General features: G+C 54.9%; 1 protein-coding gene across 1 annotated transcript in view; it reads right to left on the bottom strand.

The window, feature by feature from the left end:
* LGR6 (leucine rich repeat containing G protein-coupled receptor 6) overlaps positions 1-9,726 on the bottom strand; it is a 141,897-nt gene extending 132,171 nt beyond the window's left edge. The window contains exon 1 of the mRNA XM_029068430.2: positions 9,476-9,726. Within this exon, the coding sequence (XP_028924263.1) occupies positions 9,476-9,675 (200 nt within the window). The 5' untranslated portion in view covers positions 9,676-9,726. The remainder of the gene's footprint in view (positions 1-9,475) is intronic.
* Between the last annotated feature and the right edge of the window lie 5,500 nt (positions 9,727-15,226).

The raw sequence follows: 15,226 nt of genomic DNA, 5'->3' as shown, positions 1-15,226 counted from the left end.
AGAGGCTCCCAGGGCCCCCTTCCAGCTCTTCCTCTCTCTGGGCTGGGGTGCTGGGCATGATCTCATCTTCACTGATGTCACACACACTGCGTTCCTCCCCTCTTCTCCTTCCCCTTTCTCGGCAAGTCCTCCCCTCCTCCCCCAGCTCTGCTGTCCAAAGGGACAATTGCCCCTCCGCCCCAGCGGCTCTGTCAGGGACAGTCCGCCTTCCATCCAAACAGGAAAGAGCTGAGACTCCAGGACACCACAGCTCTGCTCCTGTGGACTGGGGGGCTGGGGGTGGACAGCTGGGAGCTCTCTCCCCCTCTTCCCAATGGGCCTGGTTTCTCTAGCACCGGTCTGGTCTGGGCTGCCAGCATTTCCACCCCATTCAGGTCTCAGGAATGCCACTCTCCTGCCTGTCCCCAGAGGAGAAGGTCTGGGGAGGGGCTATTAGCTGGGCAAAGTCAAAGCTGCACACAGCAGAACAGGCAGCAGCAGCTCCTGCCTCGGAGGGCCAGCTGCCAGGCAGGAAGGAGAGGGAGATCGGGGCAGAACCCGAAGCCTCCTCCAAGCTTCCCCGCTCCTCTCCTCCCAGCTCCCCCAGGCTCCACCTGACAACCGACAGGACTCCAGGGAGAGGGGTTTTCGGGACTCCCTTGCCACACCTAATCCTAGGGGTTTAGGGCCTCGGGAGAGAGCAGGGGGAAGACAGGCCAAGGTTTCAGGGACGGGTGGCCGGTTTGCCTGGCATTAGCCGCTTCCCCAATTCTGAGCCTCCAGAATTAGAATTAGGAGCTGGGGTGAGGAGAAGAAATAAGGCCTCTCTCTCAGCTGCCGCTCCCCAGCCCAGAGACAGTGGGAGCCCACCGTGTCCCGGGACTGCGACTGGCAGGCTGGGCCCGGAGGGACTAGGTGGGTGAATGAAGCGTGGGGAGGCAGACGAAACCACAGCTTCCTAGGTGTAATGCCCCCGGGCAGCTGGTCTCCATCTCCCCCTGCTGCCTAGCCTGCCAGAGAACAGTGCTAACTCCATAGCTCTCCCCTGCCCACCATGACTCCTCGCCAGCCCTAAAATAGCTCCCCCGTTTCTGACTCAATTTGTCCTCTCCCTGGCTTAGGCCTGAAGCATTGAGACCCCAGGGCTCTGTCCCACCTCAGCAGAGGTTCCACTGGTCTGACTGGGGGAAACATCAGGGCTGCAGGAGAGGAGGGGGGCACAGGCTCATGATTAGGGTGCATTCCCTAGCACCGAGGTGCTTTTGGGTATGGCCTAGTCTAGTCTGTCTCTGGACCAACCCTAGGATTTCCAAGGACCTGACTGGCAGCCTCCTAGAACTCATGGATTCCAGGTCACGGAGCACCCAAAGAGAATGCTACCTCAGTCCCTCTATCATCCCGATCAGTCCCTTTTCCAGTTGGTCCTTAAACCGAGAGACATGGCTACAGTCTGTCCCCTTGAAAGAAGCGGGAGGAGTGGGGCTGGCAGGGGCTGGGGCGGGGGGGATCTGGAGGAAGCAGAAAGGGGACCCAGATCTCCAACTCCCAGCCCCGGACTCCCTCTGTTCCCCCAGGTGCTCCCTGGGCCGCAGGCTGGGGCTGGGGTGAGGCCCAGCCGGGAGAACCAGGTGGGCGCCAGTAGGGGGGCAGGGCAAGAGGCTCCCTCCCCATTCCTGCAACAGCCTTTCTTCTGGGCCGCCGCACCCCGCCCTGGCCCGCCCCGGCCCGCCCTGCGCCCGCTGCCAGGGCGAAGACGTTTCCTTTTTCGCTCGCTCGGGGCTTTGTTTCCTTCTCAGAGGCCCAACGGTCCCGCCCTGCCTTCCCTTTGAACTCATAGGTTTTCTCCCTGCCTCCGGGCTCGCCCTCCGACAGACAGGCCCGGCTCCCTCCCTCCTGCTCCTGAGCAGAGCGGAGCGAGGCTGGGACGGGAGGCCCCTCTGGGTGCTGCATTCCGAGAACGGCTCTTCCCCGCTAGCCCCCGGCTCCCTAGGCTCCGAAGGCCGCCCCCGCCCGCCCGCCCTCTCCCCCAACTGGGGCCCTCCTCAGCCACCCAGAAGAGAACACATCTCTGAACGGCTCCCTGCTCCTACTCCCACCTCGGGTCTCCAGATGGGGGCCCGGGAGCCCACCCGGAGAGGTTAAGCCACTTGCTGGAGGTCACACAGAGAGAGTAAGGGGCCAGGAAGGACTGGGCCTGAATTCCTCAGTAAGTCCTGACAGTAGGAGCTCAGTAAATATAATGGATTGATTGATTGAATGATTCCCATCTAGGAAAATGTCTCTAAGAGGTGTGGGGATGGGGGGTGTGCACCGTTGGAGACGCCGCTGCGGGCAGAAACAGCCCTCTGACTGGGGAGTTATGGAAAACTGGGGTCGATGGGGCCAAAGGTCAACCAAGATGGCACCCCCTACCCCTCTTCTTCGGGCACGTGGTAAAGACTTACTCTCTCCCCCTGGTGATGAATCTGGCACCCTGCATGGCTCCCCGCACTCATTTAGCTCCGCCTGCCCTGGTTCTGCGGCCATGGCTACCAGAGTAGAAGCCGTGGACCCAAAGGACCAGGTGGGGTTATGATGGGCGAATCTGGACCGGCTTTAGATCGTCCTTGGCCCATAGAGCCTGGGAGATGAATCGGGAGCTCGGGATACTGAACCAGGGCTGTAAACCTGTCAACTTGCAACTCCAAACTCACAGTCAGGGCCCAGAGACCCTTCACTCAATCGACTCTAATCAGAAGTATATAATGAGCGCTTACTCTGTGCAGAACTCCATACTGAGCATTTGGGAGAGTACAACAGAGTTGGGAGACACAATCACGGAGTTCACAATCTAAGTCTTCAGTCAACACTGATGGCAGGTGCAGAAACCCAGGAGAGAGCCGTGTTGGCTTTGCAAACCCAAAGCCAGTGAGGGTGGGTGAGCTTAACCCTTCTAACCCAGAGTCTCCCCGCACCCGTCTCCACCAGTTCCTACTGTTTATAGGGTTTCAGTACTGTTATCTGGTACCTGGGGACAGTCGCTACTCTCAGCAGCCCATGGGGCAACTGCACAGGGCAGCGCCCCTGAATCTTCGCTCCAGGTTCACTTCCAGACCGACCTACCTCCCTTCTGGGCCCAACTTCCCTTGGATGTCACAGTCCAGGGCCAGGATGAGCCCTATTGACCCGCAGCCCAAATTTCTGGATGATGCAGGGGTGATCTGGGCTGGGATGAAGCCAGGGAGATCAGATTCAAACATTCATGGACCCGACCCCAGGGTATCTCAGGATGAGCTCCTCTGACCCTTGAGAGTTGTCCCACATTACTGAGCTGCTTCTGACGGGAAAAGGTGAGTGTCCATTTCCAAGGAGGAGTTGGGGCGGGAGCAGGGGACAGAAGCAGAAAATCTACTTCTCATCTCTCAGCCTTTAGGAACAATTGCACCTGCTTCTGAGGATCAGCAGAGCTTACCAAGTCCCAGAAAAACATTCTAACAAAACAGAATCCCCTTGCGTATACCTGGGCTTTCACCGCCCCCAGGCTCCCATCTTCCACCTTTCAGCGCTTAGAACAGTGGTTGGCACATAGAAAGCACTTAACAAACACCGTGATTATTATTCCATGACACTGTTCTCTCTAGGTACTTGCCAAATTACCTTAGAGTCTATCTGCCTGTCTCACCCTCTAGATTTTAAGATCCTCGAGGCCAGAGATGGTATCTATTAACTCAGTAGTACTCTTTCAAGCACATGGTACAACACTCTGCACAAAGTAGGGGCTCGATAAAAATCTTGACTGATTGATTTGAGGCTGAGGCCCTCAAGGGGGTTGACAAGTTCAGACTCTCCAAGCACTTTCTGCCCTTCATCTCCTAACAGGTTTTTCATGTGTCCCAACCACCTAAACCTCTGGGTCTCAGGCTATGCCCATCCAGACAGGGAGGAGTTCTCATTTTCTTGCTTAAGTATCAATTCGCCCTGCACATTTCCAAGTGATGAATCCAAACCAAGCCTCCAAACTCACGGTTGCCGCACCAAGCATAAAATGCTGCAAACAAAGATGAACGCTTTGGATTTCTTTCTCCACCAAGCCACTCTCCCCCACTAAGTTAGACTGTGGCCCCTCTGGTTTACTAGAAGTCACCACCCATGTCTGTCCTGAAGAGAGCAGGCAGCCACTCATGGTGTCCTTAAAAGAAAACATGTTGCAAAGAAGCTGTGGCGATTGGAGATGGATATCATGAAAGAATTTCCTGTCTGGGTAGGGGGTGATATGCTGGAACATGTGGCAAGGTGGTCCCGTGTAGAGATGGGGGCATGGACAACATGACCTCTGAAGAGACTACTGACCTTACCACTCAGCAGGGACAGAAGAAGAGATTTGGGATTCCAGGGAGATGCTGGAGGCCAGTCGATCAATCAACATTAGTTATTGAGAACCTGAGTGCAAATCATTGCACTGAGCACTTGGAAGAGAATTGCATGAACAAGACAGACTGACAGAAAGGATCTGTAAAACTATTCTGGAATGGAGCAAAAGGAAAACTAGGTAACCACGCTCCGAGCCCACCTCTCCTTTTTCTTCTCTCCCACCAACCCTCAGTCAGCAAGTCAGTCAGTCAGTTGTATTTATTGAGCTCTTACTGTGTGCAGAGCACTGTACTAAACCCGTGGGAGAGTACAGTATAATAATGTAACAGACACGTTCTCTGCCCACAATGAGGTTTCATTCTAGAGGGGGAGACAGACTTTAATATAAATAAAGAAAAAGGCCTCAGAGCTCTTGAAAGCTCTGAGGGTGCCTGGCATTGGAAGGTGAGGTCCTCCAGGGTCTTGGTGACCACCCTTGTTCAGCGATCTGGATCTCAGCCCTCTGCAAGAGGAGAGGGTAGTAGGAGCAGGAGGGAGGGGGAGGAGCCAGGACCCTCAACCTCTGTCATGTCACAGCTCTTGCCCAAATTTCCCATCTTCCTGTGAAATTCCAGGTAACAACTCAGAATCTGTAAGGTTCTCCAGAACTGCTCTTTCTTCTCCCCTATCCTCTGCCCTCCCCTCCCCAAGGGTGAGCAGCCAAGGACCCAGGGGAAAGAAAATGCCTCCTCTTTGGGAAACATGAGCTACCAGGAGTAAACTGTTTCCTCCCAATATCTGCCCAACCCCACACCATTTCTCTCTCCGATCCCCCTATTCTGGACATAATTTCATCTGACATCTCCCCCTCACCCAAGAGGGCATTTGGCTCCAACAACCTACTTCCCTGGGGAAACTGAGGCTCAAAGAACAGATGTGAGGGTGATTATCTGTCTCCTCTTTTCAGATCTTTGTTCTCATGTCCCAAGAGATTTCCCCAGGGATTAGTCCATGGGAGTCTACACTAAGAGTCTCCTCCCTAACCTTTGGCCAATGGGCCTGCTGGGCTTGGAGTGGGGCACTGTGGGAGCTGCTGCTTGGCAGAATCAGGGCACAGAGCCAAAGGGGGTGTCAAAAGTTTAACTTGAATTTCTCCAGGTGCCAGGGCATTTTTTCTCCCTGTAAAATGCCCTTCGAAAGAGTAATACATCCTCCTTTCATTCAAGTGTTTCCCATTTTGATCTCCTTTCCAACACTCCCACATACACCTCTGTCCCATCTCCTCCATGGATTCCTCCACCACGGACTCAGACGACTAGGTGTATTATGTCCTAGAGAAGCAGTGTAGCCTAGTGGAAAGAACACAGGTTTGGGAATCAGAGGCCCTGGGTTCTTATCCCAGAGAAGCAGCGTGGCTCAGTGGAAAGAGCCCGGGCTTGGGAGTCACAGGTCATGGGTTCTAATCCTAGCTCCACCACTTTTCAGCTGTGTGACTTTGGGCAAGTCACTTAACTTCTCTGAGCCTCAGTTACCTCATGTGTAAAATGGGGATGAAGACTGTGAGCCCCACGTGGGACAACCTGATCACCTTGTATCCCCCCAGCACTTAGAACAGTGCTTTGCACATAGTAAGTGCTTAACAAATGCCATCATTATTATTATTATTATTATCCCTGCTCTGCCACTTGCCTGTTGGGTGACCTTGGGCAAGTCATTTAACTTCTCAGTGCCTTAGTTCCCTCATCTACAAAATGGGGATTCAACAGCTGTTTTCTCTCCTACTGAGACTGTGATTCCCATGTGGGACCTGATTCTCTTGTATCTAACCCAGAGCTTGGTACAGCGGTTGGCACATTTTAAGTGCTTAACGAATACCAAATACAACAATTATTAGTATGTGCAAGATTTTCTCAATTTCTAGGGTTCATTCAGTGATCCATAGACTCCCTTCTTAGTAACCTTAATTTCTCTTCTTCTTTCTGGTCTCTCCCTCCCCGTCCCTTCCTCCCTCAGGGTCTTGCTTCTCAAAGGATCTGGGAGGAGATAAAAGTGAACCAGGAGTGTCACTTTTCCCTGGCCCCTCCACCATACATCAGGATCCCTGGGTATTTATGAGACTCGAACCCAGTTACGTTCAAACCTGTTACCTTCCTGGATCCCGAATTCAAGGGGAAGAGCATTTGTCTGTGACCTGAAATGCCTTCAACAATCTTCCGTGGCAAGTTTTCCAAAACCAAAGCATACAACATTGCCAGACCAACTTCCCCAGGTTCTCCTCCCCTTGTTGGGCTGCCCAGCCCCTGGTTTCCTGCCATGGGCCTGGTGAAACTGAGCACTAAACCAATTATGCAGCATAGAGACCTGCTAGAGACAGTCCCGTTTGAACCCAGATCTGCCTCCCAGAGGGCCATGGGAAGTAGAGAAAGGAAACTGGTGTCCTATCATTCCAACCAGTGGAATGAATTGACTAATAGGAATTTGGGCCCTTGATGAAACGTTATAGGAACTGGGATTGTTTAACTTGGAGAGGAGAAAAGTGAGGCACAAAAGCTCTCTTGGAATCCGTGAAAGGCTATTTCTTTCATAAATGAATGACTTTTTCATCCTCCGCAGGAGCGAGCGTAAGCTGAAGTTGCAGCAAGAAGGATTGACGTTAGACACGAGGGAAAGCTTTCTGAGCCAGTTTTCCCCTCTGTTCCCAGGTGAAACTTTCCCGCTCCTGCTTGCAAGAAGATCTGGAAAAGGGGCCAGAAACTTAGGAGAAGAAAGCCCTGGGTGAGAAGTCAGGATGCCCAGAGACCCGCTTGCCAGAACCTGATTCAACCTCTCCATGGCTCAGTTTCTGCCTCTGGGAAATGGGCACCATAGCACTGTAATATTACTGGTTAGCTTTGATTCTTAATGGATAGTTAGTAATCCCACCCATCAGCTCTGCCTCAGCTATTTCTCCTTGAAAAGTGACTCTTCGCATGGCCAGGGTCCGTATGACTTCCTATCCTACTCCTGCCCTGCTTCTGCCCAGCCTCCCAGCCCTTGGGAAGCAGGAGAAACTGAGTGGGAAACTTGAGCCAGGACAGGAGTTCTAGGAAGATGAAAGCACGTGAGAAGCCAAGGATGCCCCTGGAAGAGGCCACGGCAAGAGGCCAGGGAAGGGGCCGGGGACAGGGACCTTGGAGAGAAGGCAGTGAAGGGTCGGTGCCAACACCCAGTATTCTCGGTCCTCTCGCTAGTCCTCAGTCTCCCGACATTTACAACTTTCCCACCTCCACTTCCTCACACAATACTTTTTTATGGTGTCTGTTAAGTATTTATCATATGCCAGGCCCGGCACTAGGCACTCAGGTGGACACAGTTTGGACACAGTCCACGTCCCAGATGGGGCTCACGGTCAATCCCCATTTTATGGATGAGGTAATTGAGGTATAGAGAAATTTAATGATTTCCCCAAGGTCATGCAGCTGGCAAATGGAGGAGGTGAGATTAGAACCCAGGTCCCCATCCCATGCTCTATCCACCAGGCCACTCTTCTCTAATTTTTAATCTTTAATCTATTCTTTATTCTTTTAGACTTTAATCTGTCACCTGGGCAGGCTGGGTGGCCTGGAGCCCGGGGAGCCTGGGGCAGGGGTCCTTGCCTAGAGGGGCAGGAAAAATGTGGCTGCCCGTACTCCTTGCCACTCATGATCCCTCTCCATCCTCTCCTGCCACATCTCATAACCCTCCCTTCAACTGCGTTACCCTTGACCCCTGGACTTCCCCACAACCTCCTTCTGGCCCCCGTCATCCTAAAATCGTTCTCTGCTCTTCCTTTGTCATCTCACAACCCCTCTGCCTCTCCACAATCCTCCTCTCCTCCATCTGCCATCCTCCAATTCATCTCTGTCCCCCACCACGCCACCATCACCCTCTGCCAACCCACAATCCCCCCTCCACCCTGAAATCTCCCTCTCCCATCTCACAAACCCCTCTGTCATTCCCCACTCCTCTCTGCCGCCTCACGATCCCAGCTCCAGCCTGAGTCCCCCGACTAACAGAATCCAGCCCTTCCCCTCTTTTGGAGAGGTGGGCTCCCTCTAGGTCACCCCTCACCAACCTCGGGGAGCCACCCTCTCTTCCGGGCCTCCCACCTGTCCCCACTCCCTCTCATCCTACCCGCCCTCAAATGCTAAAAATGGTTCTTCAACCTCAGATCCAGCCCATAAATTAGTGTCCCTCCTGGGCTATGACTTCATAGGAACCAGAGGGGTCCCAGAGGAGGGGAAGTAACTGTTAGAGATCCTGAGGTGTCTCTGGAGTCTAGCCCCCGACCCAATCCCCACAGTGAGGAGAGCCAGGGAGACTTGTCTTACCCAGCTCCGCCTCATCCCTGCCCCAGCTCTGACCACGATCTGGACTGTGGGTCCCAGGCAGATGCCCATTCTCCTCCTCCCCCCACCTCCCTCCCTCCCTAGAGTTCAACCCCCACCCTGCTCTGTCCAGCAGCCTTTACCTCTCCCCAAACAACAGCCCAAGGCAGGACTGCGGCACTGGCCATGCCCATGCCCCTCTGAGCCAGGTGCCCAGAGTACCCGGGCAGCCTCAAGCAGGTTGGTTCCTGCCCTTGCTCAGATTCCCTGTTGAGCGGGGAGCCCAGCTCGGCGGACGGCTAGGACTGGGGCAGCCAGGATTCCACATTGACCCTCAGTTGGATGGACTGTAGAGAATTAGGGTTTTCTGGGGACCCCCCAACTTATTCTGACCCCCCCCACACACACGCGCGCACATACTCCAGCAAAAACAGCACCAAGCCCCACCTCCAGTCTGAAAGGGGGTCCAGGGGGTCCCAGCCTCCCTCTCTTCAATCCTCCATTCCATCAGCTTGGGGGCCCTTTTCCTCATCATCCCCTTCCACCCCCACCCACCACCACCAAGTCCTCCACCGCCGGCTCCTGCTGGCTTCCGAGGAATCCGCAAGAAGAGGAAAGAGCTGCTGGGGCTGGGAGAATGACAGAGGGTGGTTGAGGGAAGGATGGAGGGAGAGAGACAGCCCTGGGGTCTGCCCTGCCCCCCACCAACCCCGGGACTCCAGATGGTCACTTCTGGCTGGCCTGCCCGGGGCCTGGAGGGGAAGACAGACCCATCAGGTGAGTCGGAGCGGGAACGGGGAGGAAATGACAGCTCTACTCACAGGTAAGCTGTTAACGGGTTCAGGTTCCTGGGCACGGCAGAAAGCCCCAGCTCCGCGCAATCCACCGACAGCATGATGCCATCCTCCTCGCAGTGGCACGGCGGGGGGCAGGCAGGGGTCGTGCCCAGCGCCAGGGCCCCGACACACCAAGCGGCGGGGCAGAAGAGCAGAGTCCAGAGCCAGGCCAGGCTGGGCATCATGGGGCACCCCGTGGGGGTCCTGGCACCAGATGGCCACGGGTACAGGTGGCACGGCTCCTCGCCCCCTCCCTCCTCCCCAGCCGGCTCCCCCTCGGGCACAGCAGCTCCTCAGAGAGGTAAAGATGCAGTCAGAACGGGACAGGCATTGTGCTCTGATCGTGCTGATTGAGTTTCGCTGGCGGGGCTTGGCAGGGGAGGGAGATACACACAGGGGAGGAGTTAGGAAACTTTCTACACTCTCCCTCTCTCCCCCTTCTCCCTCCTTCTGAGCTGGCAGGAATTTCATTCAAAGAAAAAAAAAACCCAAACAAATCGAGCGCCTGAGACCTGCACTTGTTTGGAAACACTACACCAGGGAAGGGAGAGGAAAGGGAGCCCGGCGTGGTGGGCCAGCCTCGTGCGGCTTGGCCAGTGAGGTCACCATTATGGACCGGGACTTTCTAGGTGGGCGAGGAAGTGGTCCTTCCCCACCCCCTCTCTTCTCCTCAAGGATCGGTCAGCCGCCCCTTCCCAGCACCCCGGCTTCTGCCATCCCAAAGGGGCTCGGGGGAGCCGGGACGGGTGGAGGGATCTGCCCAGAGTGGTGCCCAGCCGGGAGTCAGAGATGGGGTGCTGGAACTCCCGCCTCCGGCACCCCCTTCCTCTCCTGAAGGCCCAAGGCCAGCTGGGAATGACTCCTTGGTCCTGCCGGAGACCCCTTGCCCTGAAGAGCCTGGCCAGATGGGTTGGCTCTGGGGCCAGGAGCGGATCTGAACCCTCTGGATTCCTTTTGGCCACTTAGAACTGATTTGGGCACGCTCATCTGCATGCCAGTCATCCAGTTCAAGTCAAACCCCCACAACGGCCCTGACCTTCTCCGTTCTCCGGGTCCCCAGCCCCCATCCAGGACTGCAGACACGGAGATGGGTCCTGAAGGGCACCAGGCCCCAGACTAGCTGCAAATACTTCCTGCCCCTGAGCCCAAGCCCTGGTTTCAGCTGGCTTTAAGTTCCATGTGGGAGGGAACCTGTCTACCAGCTCAGTTAAACCGGACTCTGCCGAGTGCTTAGTATGGCTCAGTACAGTGCTCTGCACACAGTAAGTGCACAATAAATACAATTGCTTGATCAACTTAGAGACTCAGTGAGGACCAACTGGGGATTTTTCCCTTAGTGCTGTATCATTGGGCAGCTCATCTCCCCGGTCTGATACTCTAGGGCCAAGTCTTAGAAAAAAAACCGCAGGAATTCTTAAGGCCAGCCTATATTCCTCTGAAGGGCCCCCCCCCCCATCACATTTACCCCGCCATCTTGGCTCCATTCCAGCTGATGACAGTACGACTTCCGCTGCCCTTCCCTCCTCCTCTGTCTTGATCCTCTCCCATCCCCACACCGTTTCTGATATTCCCTGGGCCATTGGGTGAGGGGAAAACTGAGGCACAGAAGGAGTTAGCAGCCGGGACGGCACCCAGCCGAGGTGGAGATGGGAAGAGAATCAGACTCCAGCTGGGCTCCCAGTGCTCTGCTCCCGGCGGGAGTGGGAGAGAGGTGTCCAGGAAGGGTATGAAGGAGAGTGAGGAGGGCAGACCAGATGAGAAACCGAAGTTGGCATTGGGCCTCTTTCTCGACGGAAGGGCGGCAGGAAGGTGTTAAAGCAGGAACGGCCCCGTCACAGCAAATGGGAAGCAGCATGGTCTAGTGAAAAGATCCTGGGCCTGAGAGTCAGAGGACCTAGGTTCTAATCCCAGCTCTGCCACTTATCTGCTGTGTGACCTTGAGCAAGTCACTTCACTTCTCTGTGCCTCAGTTACCTTATCTGTAAAGTGGGGATTAAGACCGTGAGCCCCATGTGGGACATGGACTGTGTCCAATCTGATTAGATTATATCTACGGCGTAGCGGACATAGCACGGGCCTGGGAATCATGAAGTCACGGGTTTTTAATCCCAGCTCTGCTCCTCGTCTGCTGTGTGACCTTAGGCAAGTCACTTCACTTCTCTGTGCCTCAGTTACCTCATCTGTAAAATGGGATTGAGACAGTGAGCCCCACGTGGGACAGGGACCGTGTCCAACATGATTTGCTTGTATCCGCCTCAGCACTTAGTACAGTGTTTAGCACATAGTAAGCACTTAATAAATGCCTTTATTGTTATTACGTGTACCCCGGGGCTTAGTATGATTCTGGGTACATAGTAAACACTTAAGAAATGCCATTAAAAACTATATCTGTGCCTCAGATCCCCATCAGTAAAATGGGGATTAAAGTTGTGGGCCCCATGTGGGGGACGGACTGTGTCCAACCTGATTATCTTGTATCTACCACAGTGCTTAGTAATAATAATAATAATGATGATGGCATTTGTTATGCGCTTACTATGTGCAGAGCACTGTTCTAAGCGCTGGGGAGGATACAAGGTGATCAGCTTGTCCCACGTGGGGCTCACAGTCTTAATCCGCATTTTACAGATGAGGTATCTGAGACACAGAGAAGTCAAGTAACTTGCCTGAAGTCACACAGCTGACAAGCGGCTGAGCTGGGATTGGAACCCGTGACCTCTGACTCCGAAGCCCGAGCTCTTTCCACTGAGCCACTCTGCTTCTCTATGCTCGGCAAATAATAAATGCTTAACAAATACCCTAAAAAAACCCGTCTGAGCTGTTGAGTCCAGATGCGTCCCCAGCCCCCAGTCCCTGCAGGGTCACCTCTAGTTATTCCAACCTGCAGCACTGGCCTGTCGGATTCCAAGGGCCCTCCTATGTGCTGAGGGCTTGTCCTGCTGCTTCCAGGCTCCAAAGGGCAATGCCCTGACCAGAGACCTCCCTCCACTTCGAATGAGTCCACGCACTCAGAGAATCGCGGTGTCTGATCAGAGCCGGAGAGATCCCAGAGGGAGCACCCGGCCCAGACACAAACGTCTCGGAGGGGAGAGGGTCACCCGCCTCTTCCCTCCCCTCCTCAGAGGGGCGGGCACCTGTTCCGAGCCTCGCGGGACACTCCGGGCCTGCATTCCCTTCGATGCTGGGCTCCATTCCAACATCTCTTCTCCACGGAGCTCTTGGTGGATCGGGCTCAGGCTGGGACTAGAGGTCCAGGGGCCTGATGGTAGTCAATTTGGGGGGAACCTCTCTGGTTTGACGCCTCCATCGCTGCTCACCTCTTTCTGCCCTCTCTCTACCTGGGTTCCTAGCCCCCGCTGACGCTCCCTCTCTCCCTTCCAAGCCGTGCAGCTCTCTGGCACTCTGACTTTCTTTGGGGCAGCCTTCCCAGTCCCAGACAGGTTCCAGCCCAGCTCAGACCCAGGAAAGAGAATTAGGGAAGACTGACCCAGGCTTGAGGTGTTGGAGTCTCCCCAACACCTCTCTCCTCTCTCTCTCTCCTCACTTTTTCTCCAGGATAGATGTTCCCCACTGTCTGTCTCTGTTGAGCACGGAGGCTCTGGTTCCGGGAGACTCTGCCAGAGTGCGACCAACTGACCAGGCTCTGGAACCATCAACCCACAGCTTGGCCCAAGGGGCGGGGAGGAGGAATGGGCACACAGGACTACCGCGCCCGCAAACAGTTTTGCGCCTTAAACAATCCTCGAATGACCCTCCCTCCCCCTGCAACTAGTCTGCCTTGGGCCCACGGTCCCCCGGGGAGAGCCCTGGTCTGGCCTTTCTCCCTCCCTCAGGAGCAGCTGCCAAACTGTCAACCTCCTGCCCTCAGACCACAGGAGTCTGACCCGCCCCCTTCCACCCAGTCTCCCAGCAGAGCCTTGGCAGTTCCCTGGGTGGGCAGTGGTTGGCTGTGGGTGGCCTCTGGGTAGGGGAGAAGGTGGTCAGCAGGTGGAGAGTCACTGGTGCTGCACCTGACGGCTCCTGAGCGAGGAGGAACTGTGGATTTTCACAGAGGTGTGGGGGCTCGCTCCCGTCCTGACCAGGGCTATGGCTACTGCCAGGGCCGGGTCTGGTGACCCTGGGCAACTTGGGTCCCAAGCATCCGGACCTCACTAACTGCAGGACCCGTTTAGTCCACGCTTCAGCACTCCACAAGAACCTCCAGTGGTTGTTCATCTACCTCTGCATCAAACAGAAACTCCTTATAATTGGCTTTACAGCAATCAATCACCTTGTCCTCTCTTCCTTTTTTTACCTCTCTGATTCCCTACTACAATCCAGTGCACACATCTTGCTCTTCTAATGCCTATCTGCTCACCGTACCTCAATCTCATCTATCTAGCCGCCGACCCCTTGCTCCCGTCCTGCCTCTGGCCTGGAACTCCCTCCCTCTTCACGTCCGACAAGACGGTCACTCTCCCCATCTTCGCAGCTTTATTAAAAACACATCTCCACCAAGAGGCCTTCTCCCACTAAGTCCTCATTTCCTCTTCTCCCACTCCCTTGCACTTGAATTTGCACGCTTTATTCACCTCTCCCTCAGCCCCTTAGCATTTATGTACGCCTCTGAAATTTAATTTATTTACTCATACCAATGTCCGTCTTCCCTTCTAAAATGTAAGCTTGTTGTGGGCAGGGAACGTGTCCACCGCCTGTTAGATTGTACTCTCCCAAGTTCTTAGTACAGTGCTTTGCACACAGTAAGCACTCAACAAATACCAACGATGATGATGACCATGATGACCAGTGTCAGGGTGGGGTGGGGCAGGAAGTCACGCAAGTCCCTTTCTGCTTTGGTATCCTGTCCAGGGAACAGTCAAGCGTTGCCAGGGCAGGAAATGTGTCTACCGACTCTGTTATACTGTACTCTCCCAGGTGCCTAGTACAGTGTTCTGTACATGGTAAGTTCCCAATAAATACCATCAATCGACTGATTGGAGCCTCAGCCCCCAGTAATGGCTCCCAGTCCTAGCAACGTGGAGGGTAGCAGGTCTAACTTCCTGGGGCCTCACTCCACATGTCTGTGGCCTGCCAGATCCCAGGAGGGGGCAAAGGACGTGAGAGCGAGGAGCACGGCCTAGCTGAGGAGCGAGGGCTCAGTGGGCAGTAAGGAAGGGGGAAGCAGGGCCGGTCAGGAAGGAGAGCCCGTCACCGGGCAGGGACTGTCTCTATCTGTTGCCGAATTGTCCATTCCAAGCACTTAGTACAGTGCTCTGCACATAGTAAGCGCTCAATGAATATTATTGAATGAACGAATGAGTCTTCCCACAGCATCCACAACCGTAATTTATTGATCTATATTCATCTCTCTCTCCCCCTCTAGACTGTAAGCTCACCGTGGGCAGGGAACGTGTCTACGAATTGTTATATGGTACTCTCCCAAGCGCTCGGTACAGTGCTCTGCACAATGATCACTCAATAAATGCCATGCATTGATTGATTTAGAACCCCCTGCCACCAGCCCATCAGCTAGAGGAGGCAACTGTACCCCAACCTTCACCCAGGATCTCCCTATGTAGGTGACACTGCTGCAGCCTGGGATGCTCTGGCACCAGGAGAGGGAGACAATTGAGTTGCGGGGGGCAGTTGAGTTAAGGTCAAAGGGATAGGTCCAAGGCCTCGGCCGCGAGGCCCATCCGCCCAGGGGGTTGACGTTCCCCCCCCACCATCTGGCCCGGACATAGACGACACCGCCCG

The sequence above is a fragment of the Ornithorhynchus anatinus genome, chromosome 7 (genome assembly GCF_004115215.2).
Source record: "Ornithorhynchus anatinus isolate Pmale09 chromosome 7, mOrnAna1.pri.v4, whole genome shotgun sequence".
Taxonomy (NCBI): Eukaryota; Metazoa; Chordata; class Mammalia; order Monotremata; family Ornithorhynchidae; genus Ornithorhynchus; species Ornithorhynchus anatinus.
Note: the sequence above shows the minus strand (reverse complement) of the source record. Positions and strands in the feature narration are given on the sequence as shown.